At 41.5% G+C, this 14,450-nt stretch overlaps 1 protein-coding gene across 3 annotated transcripts in view; it reads right to left on the bottom strand.

Moving 5' to 3' along the window:
• Positions 1–2,305: 2,305 nt before the first annotated feature.
• LOC100663640 (ABC-type organic anion transporter ABCA8) overlaps positions 2,306–14,450 on the bottom strand; it is a 117,355-nt gene continuing 105,210 nt past the window's right edge. For 2 of the 3 annotated variants that reach the window (XM_023556954.2, XM_023556955.2), the window contains exons 29-38: positions 13,995–14,112; positions 12,370–12,461; positions 10,337–10,497; positions 9,514–9,589; positions 9,344–9,438; positions 8,170–8,289; positions 7,817–7,957; positions 6,127–6,206; positions 4,591–4,646; positions 2,306–4,459 (exon numbers count right to left, since the gene is read on the bottom strand). In XM_023556954.2, the coding sequence (XP_023412722.1) occupies positions 4,361–4,459; positions 4,591–4,646; positions 6,127–6,206; positions 7,817–7,957; positions 8,170–8,289; positions 9,344–9,438; positions 9,514–9,589; positions 10,337–10,497; positions 12,370–12,461; positions 13,995–14,112 (1,038 nt within the window). In that variant the 3' untranslated portion in view covers positions 2,306–4,360. The remainder of the gene's footprint in view (positions 4,460–4,590; positions 4,647–6,126; positions 6,207–7,816; positions 7,958–8,169; positions 8,290–9,343; positions 9,439–9,513; positions 9,590–10,336; positions 10,498–12,369; positions 12,462–13,994; positions 14,113–14,450) is intronic. The other variant, XM_010596996.3, reaches the window with a different exon arrangement.

Below are 14,450 nucleotides of genomic sequence, written 5' to 3'. Positions count from 1 at the left end.
CTTTTCTCCCTGGCTGCTTTTAACATTTTCTCTTTATCTTTGGTTTTGGCAAGTTTGATGATAATATGTCTTGGTGTTTTTCTTTTTGGATCAATCTTAAATGGGGTTCGATGAGCGTCTTGGATAGATATCCTTTCGTCTTTCATGATGTCAGGGAAGTTTTCTGTCAGGAGATCTTCAACTATTTTCTCTGTGTTTCTGTCCTCCCTCCCTGTTCTGGGACTCCAATCACACGCAAGTTATCCTTCTTGATAGAGTCCCACATGATTCTTAGGGTTTCTTCATTTTTTTAAATTCTTTTATCTGATTTTTTTCAACTATGTTGGTGTTAATTCCCTAGTCCTCCAGATGTCCCAGTCTGCATTCTAATTGCTCGAGTCTGCTCCTCTGACTTCCTGTTGTGTTGTCTAAACCTGTAATTTTATTGTTAATCTTTTGGATTTCTACATGCTGTCTCTCTATGGATTCTTGGAACTTATTAATTTTTCCACTATGTTCTTGAATAATCTTTTCGAGTTCTTCAACTGTTTTATCAGTGTGTTCCTTGGCTTTTTCTGCAGTTTGCCTTATTTCGTTTCTGATGACTTGAAGCATTCTGTAAATTAGTTTTTTATATTCTGTATCTGATAATTCCAGGATTGTATCTTCATTTGGGAAAGATTTTGATTCTTTTGTTTGGGGGGTTGTAGAAGCTGTCATGGTCTGCTTCTTTATGTGGTTTGATATGGACTGCTGTCTCCGAGCCATCACTGGGAAACTAGTTCTTCCAGAAAATCCGCTGACTGGGACGCTGGCTCCAGGCTCCGAAAACAATCGCTGCTTCCCCGTATTTGTTCGTTTTCCGTCTCTAAATCTGTTTTTTGTTCAGGTTCATAGATCGTTATGTATGTGATCAATTCACTTGTTTTTCCGAGTCTTTGTTGCAAGAGGGATCCGAGGTAGCGTCTACCTAGTCCGCCATCTTGGCGCCGCCCAATCCAGATCTGCAGGATATTTTAATTGTGGGAAAAAATAATCCCCTATAGTTTTAATTCAACAAAGTCTTGGAGAAAGCTTTGAAAGTGGTATACGACTAGAGGGGAGAAGAAGAAATAAACATGTCAGCAGGAAAGAAATTGAAAGTATGGAAACTGGACCAAGAAGGGAGACAGGGGTCTTGTTCCTTGATGTCAACCCACCTGGTTAAAAATTTGAAAATATTCATCCATTAGCCAGGGGTATTACTTCTGTCATAGGAATCAATTTATTTTAATTGAATTTTTTCCTCTAGTACAATTTTTTTTTTATACTTTCTGCACAACTAGGGAAAAATAAAAACAAAGAAAAGTACCAGACCATTGATTTACCCAGCCAAGAACCTTAACAAATTTCAAGAAGGATAAGCACAAAGAAATACACTTCTGTATTCATAATCAAACTACAGAAAGACAAAGATAAAGATGCATCTATTGGTCTCTATTCGTCCGAAGTAAAAAAGGAAGAAGGAAACAAATGACTCAGAGAAGAAACTCGTCTATAGGACTAATTGTATACAGGAACTAAGGCCTTATCTACGCTGAGACCAGGAGAACTATATGGTGCCTGGCTACCAACACCAACCATTCTGATCAGGGACACAATACATGGGTCCTGACAGAATGGGAGAAAAATGTGGAACAGAACTCAGATTCTTAAAAAGTCGATACTTGCTATACTGGTTGAGATTAGAGGACTCCATGAAACTATCGCCCTGAGATACTCATTAAACTTTGAACCAAAACTATTCCATGAGGTCACCTTTTAGCTAAATAATAGATTGGCTCATAAAATAAAGAATATCACACGTGAGTACTGTTACTTAAAAAATCATCTGTATGAGACAAAATAGTTACTGTTTATTCTAAGGCAAAGATGAGAAGGCAAAGAGGCAAGGAAACTAGATTACTGGAAAGAGAACAACTGGAACGGAAATAATGAGAATGTTAACACGCTGTGAAAAATGTAACCAATGTCACCGAACAATTTGTGTAGAAAATTTAAATGAGAACCTAATTTGCTGTGTAAACTTTCACCGAAAATACAGTAATTACTTAAAAGAAAAAAAAAGATAAAGAGAAAATCTCAACTGCTTGTTGCATCTAGAGGGACAATGGTAAGATTACTGTATTTTTTATGCAAATAATGCACCTTCTATGTTTGTTTGCCAACCACACCCTTGCCCCTGTGAGGTATTTTCAGAAGTGCCGCTACACCAATTTTTTTTTTTTTTTTTAACATGTTGCTGTAAGAAAACTAGCAGAGAGTGCTTACAAAAATATCTCATGGTGGGAGGGCAAGGTTGGCAAACAAATGTAGAAGGCACGCATTATTTGTGTAAAAATACAGTAATAGCTGAATTCTCATCAAAGTATGTGGAAACTATAAGACACAGTGGAGCTCTGGTGGCGCTGTGGTTAAGAGCTTGGGCTGCTGACCAAAAGCCTGGCAGTTTGAATCCACCAGCCGCTCCTTGGAAACCTACTGGGGCAGTTCTATTCTGGCCTATAGAGTCTCTGTGAGTCAGAATTGACTCAATGGCAGCGGGTTAGAAGACACACTGGAACAACACATTCAGAATGCTGAAGGAAAAAAGAAACTGAACTGCCTTCCCAGTCCAGGACTCAGCAATTATTTGAAGCAGCTTGGTGTCATGGGAAGATTGTGGGCTTTAACATCAGATCTGGTTGGATGTTGGATGGGCTAATTACCAACTGTATGATCTTGGTTAGGTTACTTATCCTCTGATCATTGATTTACATATCTAAAAATGAGAACAGTTTAGTGTCTGGGAATCCTTGCATTAATAATTGAATTAACTAAGTTTGGCAAGGTTGTGGGATTTACTCTTGATCACACACCTAGAGAACAACTCATATTTAGATATCCTGGTGTTCCAAATCCCAACATCGTTCTATAGTAATACAAAAGGTGAATGAGATAAGTCACCTTCTACTCAAGCTAACAGGAATCTGAGTATTATTCTCTACACTGGTTAATCAGTTTCACAGTGATAAACACAAAAAGTAGGTGATAGGAAGTAACTGAAATTGGGAATTATTATACTTGGCACACAAAGGTAATATTTAGGGCAATGCCCAAAACATTAGTCCCAATGCTAGTGTAACTTAAGGACCTACCGTGATGGCTTGAAAGTCCAATATCTATAACCAGTTTATGTTATCAGTGGGATATGTAAACAGGAGGCCACTTAGTCAAGAAACACATGAAATAGAAAACATATCTCAAAACTACATATATGCTATATGTGAGATTTTTTTTACATTTTCTACCTACTTGGCTATTTGATCTGTTGCCACATTTATCAACTTTCTGAGACCAAGTGGCAAATGTCATAAAAGACCAGTTACAAGCCAGGAATGTCTAAAGCTTAGATTTAAAAATACAATGAAAATGGGACTTAGTTGCCTTACAGAATTAAAAAAAAGTACAACAAATTCCATAACAAGTTTTTAGTTTTCCAGACAGTATCTACATCATTGATAGTGTTATCAGGTGGATATGTTATCAAATATATTGATATCAGGCATTACGACTCACACAGTTTTAGTGCTTTTAGCCATAAGAAGAAATCTCTGGGTAGCGCAAATGGTTAACACACTTGGCTGTCAACCAAAAAGTTGGCAGTCCAAACCCACCCAGTAGTGCCACGAAAGAAAGGCCTAGAGACCGGTTTCCATAAAGTTTAAATCCAAGAAAACCCTAAGGAGCACAGTTCTACTGTGATACACATGAGGTCATCATGAGTCAGAGCTGATTTGACGGCAACTGGTGAGCCATGAGAAAACACACTAAAATCTACTTTTAAAAAGTATGATACTTTTTGACATGGTCACTTAAAGTCTTATTAAAATATCAGCTTTACTCAGTATTAAACTTCCAGAAGAGTAAATATATGGACTTCTCAGTCTAGGTTAGAAAAAAAAATGTTTAAAAGTTTCAATTAAAAAAATTAAACAACATTTATCAGACTCAGAGACTTAAATAATCTCATAAAAGAAAACTTATTTATTCAGCATTATACAGACGTATGGATCTGGGTGATCTGCAGTGACATAGAGGCTGTGACTGGGAGGTCTGCCCACCAGGTGGCTCTGGCGGTGGCCCACTGTACTTCCCCGGCGCTCACTCCTCCTTTCCCACCCCACCAAGAACCTTTCCAGTATTTCCGAATAAAATCATAACATTATAACTATGACATCATGAAGAACCATTTCAGTGTTTATAATGTAGTTTCTAAAAATAGGACATTAATGATATAAAAATAAATGTCTTAAAAAAAGCAACCACAGGTTTAAACAGCATCACTGAGCATTGGGGGGCTTTACGGCTCTTCCTGGGGGAGGAGCTTCCACTTCACTGAGGCATCAATTTCTTCATCAAAATCATCCAGCTCCTGCTCTTTGGAAAGTTCCAGGAAAACCTGAAAGGATTGAAGGGAATAGAGGGCTCAGAAGGTCACGCAATCTTCTGTAGCTCCAAGTGAGCAGGAAAAATTGCATTATGAATCCATTACAGTCATGTAGCTGATATAAAGTAACTCAAATGACCCACCTGCTCCAGGGTGGACTGAGACAGGCTGTACTCCTCCAGGTCGAAGCTCTGCTTCACTGCACAAGGATGAGCTTATGTTAGAGGTTCATGTATTTTTATATCTAGGCGGTCTGATAAGTCAGCATATAGTACATGTAATATTTAAAATCTTAAATAAACAGGTTAAAGTGATAATTGTTGGTGGCCTAAAAAACATCATTCAGTTAAAAATATACCAATGCATGCATTTAGGTTTTGGAGGAAAGTGTTTGGGTTATGCTTCCATGTGGCACAGGGTTTCAGACCTGGATTTAAGGGAGAAAGCAATGCCGAGAAGGCTTCCTGCCCTGCACTTGATCCAGCATTTTCGCACACTGGGCACAGCAACAGGAAGAGGTGGGAGGAAGGCACATTTTGAAAAATGAAACACCAGAACAGTAAAAGGAAGACGTTTGTGGTTTTCTAGGGAGTAGATATCCTCGTGAGCCTCTCTCCAGAAGCCACTGCAGCTTCCTCTAATTGGCTGAAACCCTTCTCATTGGCCAGAATGGACTGGGAAGGGCAGGTAGAGCCCTGATAAGAACCCAGCTCTGGAAATACACCACCGACCATCCTGGCCAGTAGTGGCCACAGAGCCAGTCTGGGGACATGTGACCTAGAAATTGAGGTGCTCAGCTCAATCAGGGAATGGAAAAAAGATGCGTCACTGTGACCACTGATGCTCTCAGCCAGAGTCAGAACAGTCTTTTCTAGAACCGGGAGACCTGAGTCTCTTCCTAAGGGCAGATGACAAGCCAGCAAAGATGCCACTGAGCAGTGAGGTGAAAATAGCACAGGAAGGGGGCTCAGAGTAGCCGAGATCATGGGCTAGGGATGGCAAGGAAAACGTGACCCTGGTGACAGGTGGTCCCTTTTAAAGTGCGACAGGTTCAAGAAGATTGTTTTGATGGCCAGACAGGATGTCAGTTTCTTAAGCTTAAGCTTAAGGCAATAAAATAAGATGCAAATCCACATAAAATTTAATTTTTATTTCCATGTATCTATGCGCTAAAGAGGGCCCTGGTGGCACAGTGGTTAAGACCTACGTCTGCTAACCAAAAGGTCAGCAGTTCGAATCCACCAGCTGCTCCTCAGAAACCCTATGGGGCAGTTCTACTTTTCCCTACAGGGTTGCTATGAGTTGGAATAGATTCGACAGCAGCAGGTTTATTTTAGTTTTTATGAGCTAAAGGAAGGTATTGTCGTTCAATGAATATATAACTGAGTTTTGACTTATTTTGTACCCACATGTGTGCGTGGGACACACAACACATGCACACAAATATATAAAAAATCTCACAAAATGAAAGTAAAATCACTCCATACCCCTCTCCCCACGTGCACATACACACAGACTCTCTCTGCCTCCCTGGTTTTGTGCTCCTAAAGTTCAATTAGCGTGTTTAACTTTTAAATTTTGCACATTATGTCATGTTTCATTTTGTCATGTATCTGGATTACTTCATTACTCGGAATTATCTGCTTTCCAGGGTCTTATTTCCAAACCACAGCTCTTACCCTGCTCTAATTTGAAGAAAGCCTGGGATAAAGGTCGCACATCCTGCACCGGCAACTTGTAGACCATCAGAGGGGAGTACCTGGAAGGAGAACAGAGTGAGGCTGATACCACCTATGGCAGATGTGAACTGACTGAAAACACCTTTCTGGTCTTTGTTTCTATAAATAAGAGTCTATCTTGTGTTAGTGAAAAGCCTTGGCTGAATCCATAGTAATTCAAAGAAGAACTGGGGATGGGAAGGTCTGACCCAGGTAATTTAGTGCCTCTGGCTCCTTGGATGGAAGTGACTAGGTGTACCAGTTGTCATCGAGTCAACTCCAACTCATGGTGACCCAGTGTGCATGTCAGAGTAGAACTGTGCTCCATAGCGTTTTCAACGGCTGACTTTTTAAAAAGTAGATCACCAAGCCTTTCTTCTGGGCACCTCTGGGTGGACTGAAACCTCTAACCTTTCAGTTAGCAGCCAAGTGCATTTACCATTTACACCTCCCCAGGACTTCTTGAGTAGATGTAGCCCAGGTGAAAATTTGAGATTTGCTAAAGGCACCTTCCACCTTACTTTTCTAAGGTGAACACTTGATCTTGGACATCATGTTCCAACCAGGCGGTGACACCATATAGCTTCTTAAAGTTTCCCAAGTAGAGTGGAGATCTAGGTCTATTCTCCAGGAAGCTTCATACCTCTTCCTCCCTCCCCCATCCTACTCAAATTGCTGTCCCAATATAGGGTACCTGGGTCTCTGATTAGGAGATTGGGACTCTTCAGGAATTCAGCTTCAAATTATTTTTGAAAACTCAGCAACAATCGTTTTAAATAATTTGTCTCTCACATAAATGTTTATCTTTCTATCATTTGCAAATCAGGAAAACTTGAGATTTAATTTCATCAGATACAATCTCATATATTCATGGGAACATCACTTCCATCCATAGTGCTCATTTTCTGTACTTTCATTTGTCTATTCAGTGACGGACTGCATGCTGAGTTATTCCCTTGCTTTTCTATTCTCCTGTGTTGAGGAACTATGTTATCCCACCTTGTCGCTTTGACTTCTTATTATCTTTTCTCCCCAGCTCCTAATTCCTCTGTCTTCTGCAGCACTCGATGGCAGTGGGTTTCTGCAGCACATTCTAGCATTTTTACCAAGGTCAATCTTTGATTTTTGTTGCATTACTTTCCTAAGGAGGGTGCCATCCATCAGAATTTATATAAGGTTGGAAAGACTAACTTAACTGGAATAAAATAATTAGGTTAACACCCTGATTCTATCATTTGTTAGCTCTGCCGTGTGACCTAAACTGTCCATTTCCTATTCATAAAAATAATAATTCTACTTAGTAATTTCTTTGTAAAGGCCAGACCCTCACTACCCTTTTCTCAGGTTATCTCATTTTTTCACGGAAATAGCAGTGTCTCCTTTGGAAAGTCCGTGTGAGGATAAAATAAGCTAACGGAAGATCAGGACAGTACCTGGCACATAGTAGGACCACAACCCATGCTACATTAGTGTCCAAATCAGTTCTATTCCCTAGTTTATATTCTGGAGTATTCGATAAATAATATCTTTCTTTTAGATTCTCATTTATCTTTCTTTTTGGCTAAACGTGGTTGTGAATGACTACAGATCAATGTAACTGACAGGGAAAAGCAGACATCTGGTACTGATCAAAACCAGCAGCCATCTTTACCTCTCCTGCCGAGCAGCCTGGGGGAAGAGCCTCAGAATCTCCTCATGGAGGAGCTCCACCTGTGCGGGGGTCTTCGCCTTCATCTCCAGCAGGTAATCTTTACCAAACTTGCTTTTCAGGTGTTGGATGGAACCGATACATCTGGGGGCAGGGGGAGGAAGAAGCCATAGCAAAAAGGACAACAACAGGTAGAATACAAGACTTGGGCCCCGTGATCTGCCGCTAACATCGCCTGCAGGTCCTCACTGTTAGCAGTAGCTTCTGCAGCCCCACAGTGACCTCTCCGTCTCCACAGAGAAACTCTCCTGGTCCTGCTCCCTGGGGACCCAGGGCAGTTCTGGATGGGCACCCACCTGAGCCTCCCGGACACCATGATGGCCACACGGTCGCACACAGCCTCCGCCTCGGCCATGTAGTGTGTGGTCAGGAGGGCGCCCCGCTCCGTGTTTCTGATGGTGGCTCGGATCGCCTGCCTAAATTTTCATGAGGATACTTGCAATTAAAGGAAGTCCTCGAATTAATCAAGAAAGAATGGCAAAACAAATTTTTAACCAGGGCCTCAAATCGGTTCATTCCAGTTTGAACCCCTGTGGAGAATTTGCATTTCCACCCCCGGATATAGTGAATCAGAATCCACATTTTAATAAGATCCTGGGGTGATTCTTAAGTATAATAAATTTTGAGAAGCACTGCTCTACTAGTGCTTCTCAGAATTGGTCCCTAGCCGGCAGCATTAGCATCATCTGAGAACTTGCTAGCAATGCAAATGCTAAGCAGGGGTTTGAACCGGTTCAAAGCCATGTTTTTAACTGGCACAAATGTGAAACGGTAAGCAAATAGTTATGATTAAGCAAGGGAGATGCCAGGTAAAGGCAGTTAAACTCAAGATATGTTAGAATAGGGCTGTTGGAGGGATAAACTATTATGTGGTTGTATTGAAAGACAAATGCTCAGCAAGAGAGAATTCTTAATAAAAAGGCTGTGCAGAGTTATCACAAGAAGAAAATAAATGTACAGCATATACACACAAACGTCAATCTCCAGAAACCCCACACCTTTACAGCTTAATATACTCTCATGTCACTATTGGCAACTACGTGACTGTGGTACAAAGCTACTGCACCATCCTTACCTAAACGATAAATGAGCAATTATAATACCCCAAAACCCAAACCAAACCCACTGCTGTTGAGTTAATTCTGACGCAACAACCCTATCGGACAGGGTAGAACTGCCCCATAGGGTTTCCGAGGCTGTAATCTTTACAAAGCAGACTGCCACATCTTTCTCCCGTGGAACGGCTGGTGGGTTCCAACTGCTGGCCTTTTGGTTAGCAGCTGAGCACTATAACCACAAGTGAGGTTTTTTTTTTTTTTAACTAAGTATTGGTTTTACTAATGATATTGTATGGATAGCTTTCTTCACACTAAGAAAAAGTTTAAGGGACAAGTTTTAGAGGATAAAAACAATTCACAAATTTCCTGCCAGGTATGGGCAGCTGGCCCTGCCCGTGGTCATGCTGCTCACCACATCTGCTGTTGCCCTTCGGGGTCCATCCCCGTGGACGGCTCATCTAGAAGCACCACTGCTGGGCCACCCAGGATGCTCAGCACGAAGCACAGCTGGAACGAGAGGAGCAGTGTCCGTCCCCGTCTGTGCTGTGGGTGGAGTGACCCTGTGCCCTGCCCTGCCCATACCTTCCTCTTTATCCCCTCTGACAAGGTCTTCACGGGCACCTTCAGCTGGTCCTGCAGCTTGAGTGCGTCTACTAACCTGATAGAAACACAACAGGGCCTTACAGTCTATTGTCTTCTTGACAATGAGGAAAGTTGAGGGGAGAATGGGCCAGCAGGACCGGGATCATGGGGTAGAGCTCAGAAATGAGGTTCTGGTGATAGTGCTGGGGCACCTTGCAACTCACTGCTCTGACACCCCTCTCCCCACAACCCGCCAGAAAAGTTTGGTCTTCCAAAAGAATGTAAGCACATTTCATGATATTCAACCAAATAGTTGTCCCATAGTATAGCTTTTTTTTTTTAGTCCTTGGGTGGTGTAAATGTTTAACACACTAGGGTTGGAGGTTCGCATCCACCCAGAGGCCCCTCAGAAGGAAGGCCTGGTGATCTACTTGTGAAAAAGCAGCCATTAAAAGCCCTGTAGAGCACAGTTCTAGTCTGGCACACACGGGGTCGCCATGAGTCAAAATCAACTCCATGGAAACTGTTTTTTCTTTTTTTAATGTATACTTAAATTTAGTAACTTTGATAAATTTCACTAATCAATGCTTGCTTTTTTTTTTTTTCCATGTTTAATATGAGAAAAAAGAAATTTTCTATACTGTGAAATCCAGGAAACCAGTTTCTAGTTGCAAACCTACCCAATGTGGCCTGGCCCAGCATTTAGAATCTCCCTTTGTGAAATTCCTGTGAATGTTGTCATTCCCAGCCTTCTCCCCGTACCCGCCCTGTACCCTTGTCCTCTTCCTCCAAGCTCCCCCTCCCAGTATAGAACTACCCCTACCGTGTAATGGCAGCTGTAGCGTCTCCTTTCCTCAGCCCTTTCACAGTGGCGTACACGTCCAAATGCTCCCTCACTGTCAGGTTGGGCCACAGTGTGTTCTCCTGAGGACAGTACCCCAAGAACCCGGTGGTATCCCCTCTGCTGCTGCCTTGTAGTAACACCTGCAGAGGCGAGTTCACCTTCAGATCCCGTACGTGTTTTTCTGCGTATTTCAACGACATCTTTCTCTTGGTTGTTGTTGGGGCCATGGAGTCAATTTTGACTAACAGTGACCCTGTGTGACAGAGTAGAATTGCCCTATATGGTTTTCTAGTCTATAATCTATACGGAAGCAGATGGAGAAACTCTAGGGCCTAATAGAGTTTAATAGTTTATAATCATTTTGGGTGGGAGCCCCTGAGTAGTGACAATGGTTAATGCCCTCAGCTGCTAACTAAACGGTTGAAGGTTAACCAAATGGTTGGAAGTTTGTGCCCACCTAAAGGCACCTTGGAAGAAAGGCCTGGTGATCTATTTCTGAAAAACTAGCCATTGAAAACTCTACAGAATAGAGTTCTACTCTTACACACAAGGGGTCGCCATGAGTCAGAATTGACTCAATGGCAACTGGTTTATTTATTTGTTTGGTTAATCATTTTTGGAGAAAGTTGTCGGAGAGTAAATCCATGAAAACAAGAGTGTACACGGCTAGCAACCTAACCTAAGGTGGGAAACCAAATATACCATAAGTATAAAAAAATATACATGTGTGCAAAAATGTGTGGTTTCAAAGGTAAGTACTTTATCAAGGCCAACTAATGTAATTGTATATACTAAAGGGTTTCTTTTATTTTTTTGACAGTTCTATTCAAAATTAAAATATTACATACTAGGAAGACAATGCTTGTTGAAAGTGAAAAATCCATGTGTTTTGTTGTTATGTTGTTAGCTGCCATCAAGTCAGCTCCGACTCTTGGCAACCTTATGTATAACAGAACAAAATGTTGTCTGGTACTGCACCACATTCACGGTTGTTGATATGTTTGAATCCATTGTTGCGGGAATTGTGTTAATTCATCTCATTGAGGGTTCTCCTCCTTTTCATTGGCCCTTGACTTTACCAAACATCCTTTTGTAGCAGTTATGGTTCTATGTTTTGTTGTTGTTGTTAGGTGCTTTTGGGTCAGTTCCAACTCATAGTGACTGTCTACAACAGAACGAAACACTGCCCAGTCCTGCGCAATGCTCACAATCGTTGTTATGCTTGAGCCCATTGTTGCAGCTACATGTCAGTCCGTCTTGTTGAGGGTCTTCCTCTTTTTTCTGACCCTCTACCTTACCAAGCATGATGTCCTTCTTCAGAAACTTAGCCCTCCTGATAACATGTCCAAAGTATGTGAGACGAAGTCTTGGCATCCTCCCTTCTAAGGATTACTTACTTACAGATTAGTGAGTAAGCATAATTAAACTCGTGTGTACCTTGTTTACTGGGTAATCCATCCCTGGATATGAACCTCTCTTCCAAGGAGCACTCTTGTTGTACTTCTTCCGAGCTCAACTTGTTCATTCTTCTGGCATTCCATAGTGTATTCAATATTCTTGACCAACACCATAATTCAAAGGCATCAATTCCTTTTTGGTCTTCCTTATTCATTGTCCAGCTTTGGCATGCATGTGAGGTGACTAAAAATATCATGGCTTGGGTCAAGCACACCTTAGTCCTCAAAGTGACGTATTTGCTTTTCCACGTGTTTTATGGCAGTATAAATAGGATTTTTATGGATTCTGATAATGATTTCTAATTTGATATTGGATGTGTCACATTCCTTCTCAATGCCCTTGAAGGACATAAGATAGTTAATAACTATTCCCTGGTACCGATTAATTTTTGTGTGTATTAATGTGATAATTCATGAATTTATTCCTCTTTATATTTCATGAATCATTTCAATCATTGAATGATTAATGACATTTTGCTCCTTGTATGATTGTAATGTCATATGAATTTATTTTGAGCACTACCGGATGACATATTTTCCACATAATTCACCTACCTGTCCTGCAGTTGGTTTTGTGTCTCCAGTTATAACCTTGATAGATGTACTCTTTCCAGCTCCATTGTGTCCTAATAATCCTAAAACCTCACCTGAAAAAGCATGGCCACACTTAGTATTAATTGATTTGAATAGTAAAATTAAGAATAAAACATTAATGGGGGTGGAAAAACACTAAATAGACAATAGATAAGTGGTAGCTTTGGTGAAGGGTAAGACAGTACACAATACGGGGGAAGCCAGCACAACTTGTACAAAGGAAGGTCATGGAAGCTCCATAGACACATCCAAACTCCCTGAGGGACCGAATTGCTGGGCTGAGGGCTGTGGGGACCATAGTCTTGGGGAACTTCTAGCTCAGTTGGCATAATATAGTTTATAAAGAAAATGTTCTACATTCTACTTTGGTGAGTAAGGTCTGGGGTCTTAAAAGCCTGTAAGCAGCCATCTAAGGTAGTCCACTGGTCTCACTCCTTTGGGAGCAAAGAGGAATGAAGACAACTAAAGATACAAGAGAAAGATTAGTCCAAAGGACTAATAGACCACATCTACCATGGTCTCCACCAGACTGAGTCCAGTACAACTAGATGGTGACCAGCTACTACCACTCACTACTCTGATAGGGATCATAATAGACGGTCCTGGACAGAGCTGAGAAAAATGTAGAACAAAATTCTAACTCACAAAAAAAGACCAGACTTACTGGCCTTACAGAGACTGGAGATACCCCGAGAGTATGGCTCCTGAACACCCTTTTAGCTCAGTAATGAAGTCACTCCCGAGGTTCACCCTTCAGCCAAAGATTAGACAGGACCATAAAACAAAATGAGACTAAAGGGGCATACCAGCCCAGGGGCAAGGACTAAAAGTCAGGAGGGGATAGGAAAGCTGGTAATAGGGAACCCAAGGTTGGGAAAGGAGAGTGTTGACATGCCCATGGGGTTGTTAACCAATGTCATAAAACAATGTGTGTACTAACTGTTTAATGAGTAACTAGTTTGTTCTGTAAACCTTCATCTAAATTACAACTAAAAAAAGAATAAAACACAGTCTGAAGTCTCACTACATGACAAGCATCATGCTATGTGCTTTATGTATAGTTTCTCATTTAATTGTCACAGCTGGCTGAAGCTCTCAGAGGTGAGGTTACCTGCCAGGGTTACATGGATGTGAAGTGGCAAACCCACCCTTGGAAGCCAAGGGTGTCAGACTCTGTCTCCTGTCTTTGTCTCCTAACCACTGTGTGACAGTCATGCAAAGCAAGGCATGACTTGGCCTAACACCTCCTGGCCAAGACTTCAGAATGTGCTAGCTCATCTCCTGTCAGTACTCTTGAGAAAAATAATGAGCCTTACGATATCAGTTGTGTTGATTGCATAGAAATGTCATGGTTTCAGTGGTTCACTTTAGTAGAGAGCTTATGGTTTCAATGTAGATGTGAATATGTCCCTACTCATGGGGGATGTTGATTAAGTTCATTTAGAAATGTATCATGTAAAAGGAGCAGTCAGGGTCACCCTGCAGATCGGTCTGCCTGTGAACCAACAGGTGATTTACAGAATAATTCTCATCCATATCCATAAAGCTCTGAGGAAGGCCCTGAGCCCACAGTGGGAAAGCCCAACCTTTTCTAATACAGAAAGAGACATTTCTTGTGGCTATTTTCTTCTTCTTCTTAGAAATGCAGCATTTCCTCTGCCCTGTATACTCCTTGCGTAGACAGTTGGCAATAATGACTGGCTTCTGTAAATGATAAGTAAATCATGTCAGACTTTAATTTTCTCCATTATCTTTAAAAAGGCTCTACTTTCCCACTGGGTCCCTGGTGGCACAGTGGTTAAGAGATCAGCTGCTAACCAAAAGGTCGGTAGTTGAAATCTTCCAGTTGCTCCTTGGAAACCCTATGGGGTAAATTTACTCTGTCCTATGGGGTCTCTGTGAGCCAGAACTGACTTGACAGCACCTAACAACAACGCGACCCCCCCGTCCCCCAGTGGCTGGCCCCTCACTGCACAAACCAGGCATCAAAGGAGACCGTATATGAGGTGACATGCCCACTGGCCATTCTCCTGTCCTAATAC

Source organism: Loxodonta africana, chromosome 18 (genome assembly GCF_030014295.1).
Source record: "Loxodonta africana isolate mLoxAfr1 chromosome 18, mLoxAfr1.hap2, whole genome shotgun sequence".
Lineage (NCBI taxonomy): Eukaryota > Metazoa > Chordata > Mammalia > Proboscidea > Elephantidae > Loxodonta > Loxodonta africana.
Note: the sequence above shows the minus strand (reverse complement) of the source record. Positions and strands in the feature narration are given on the sequence as shown.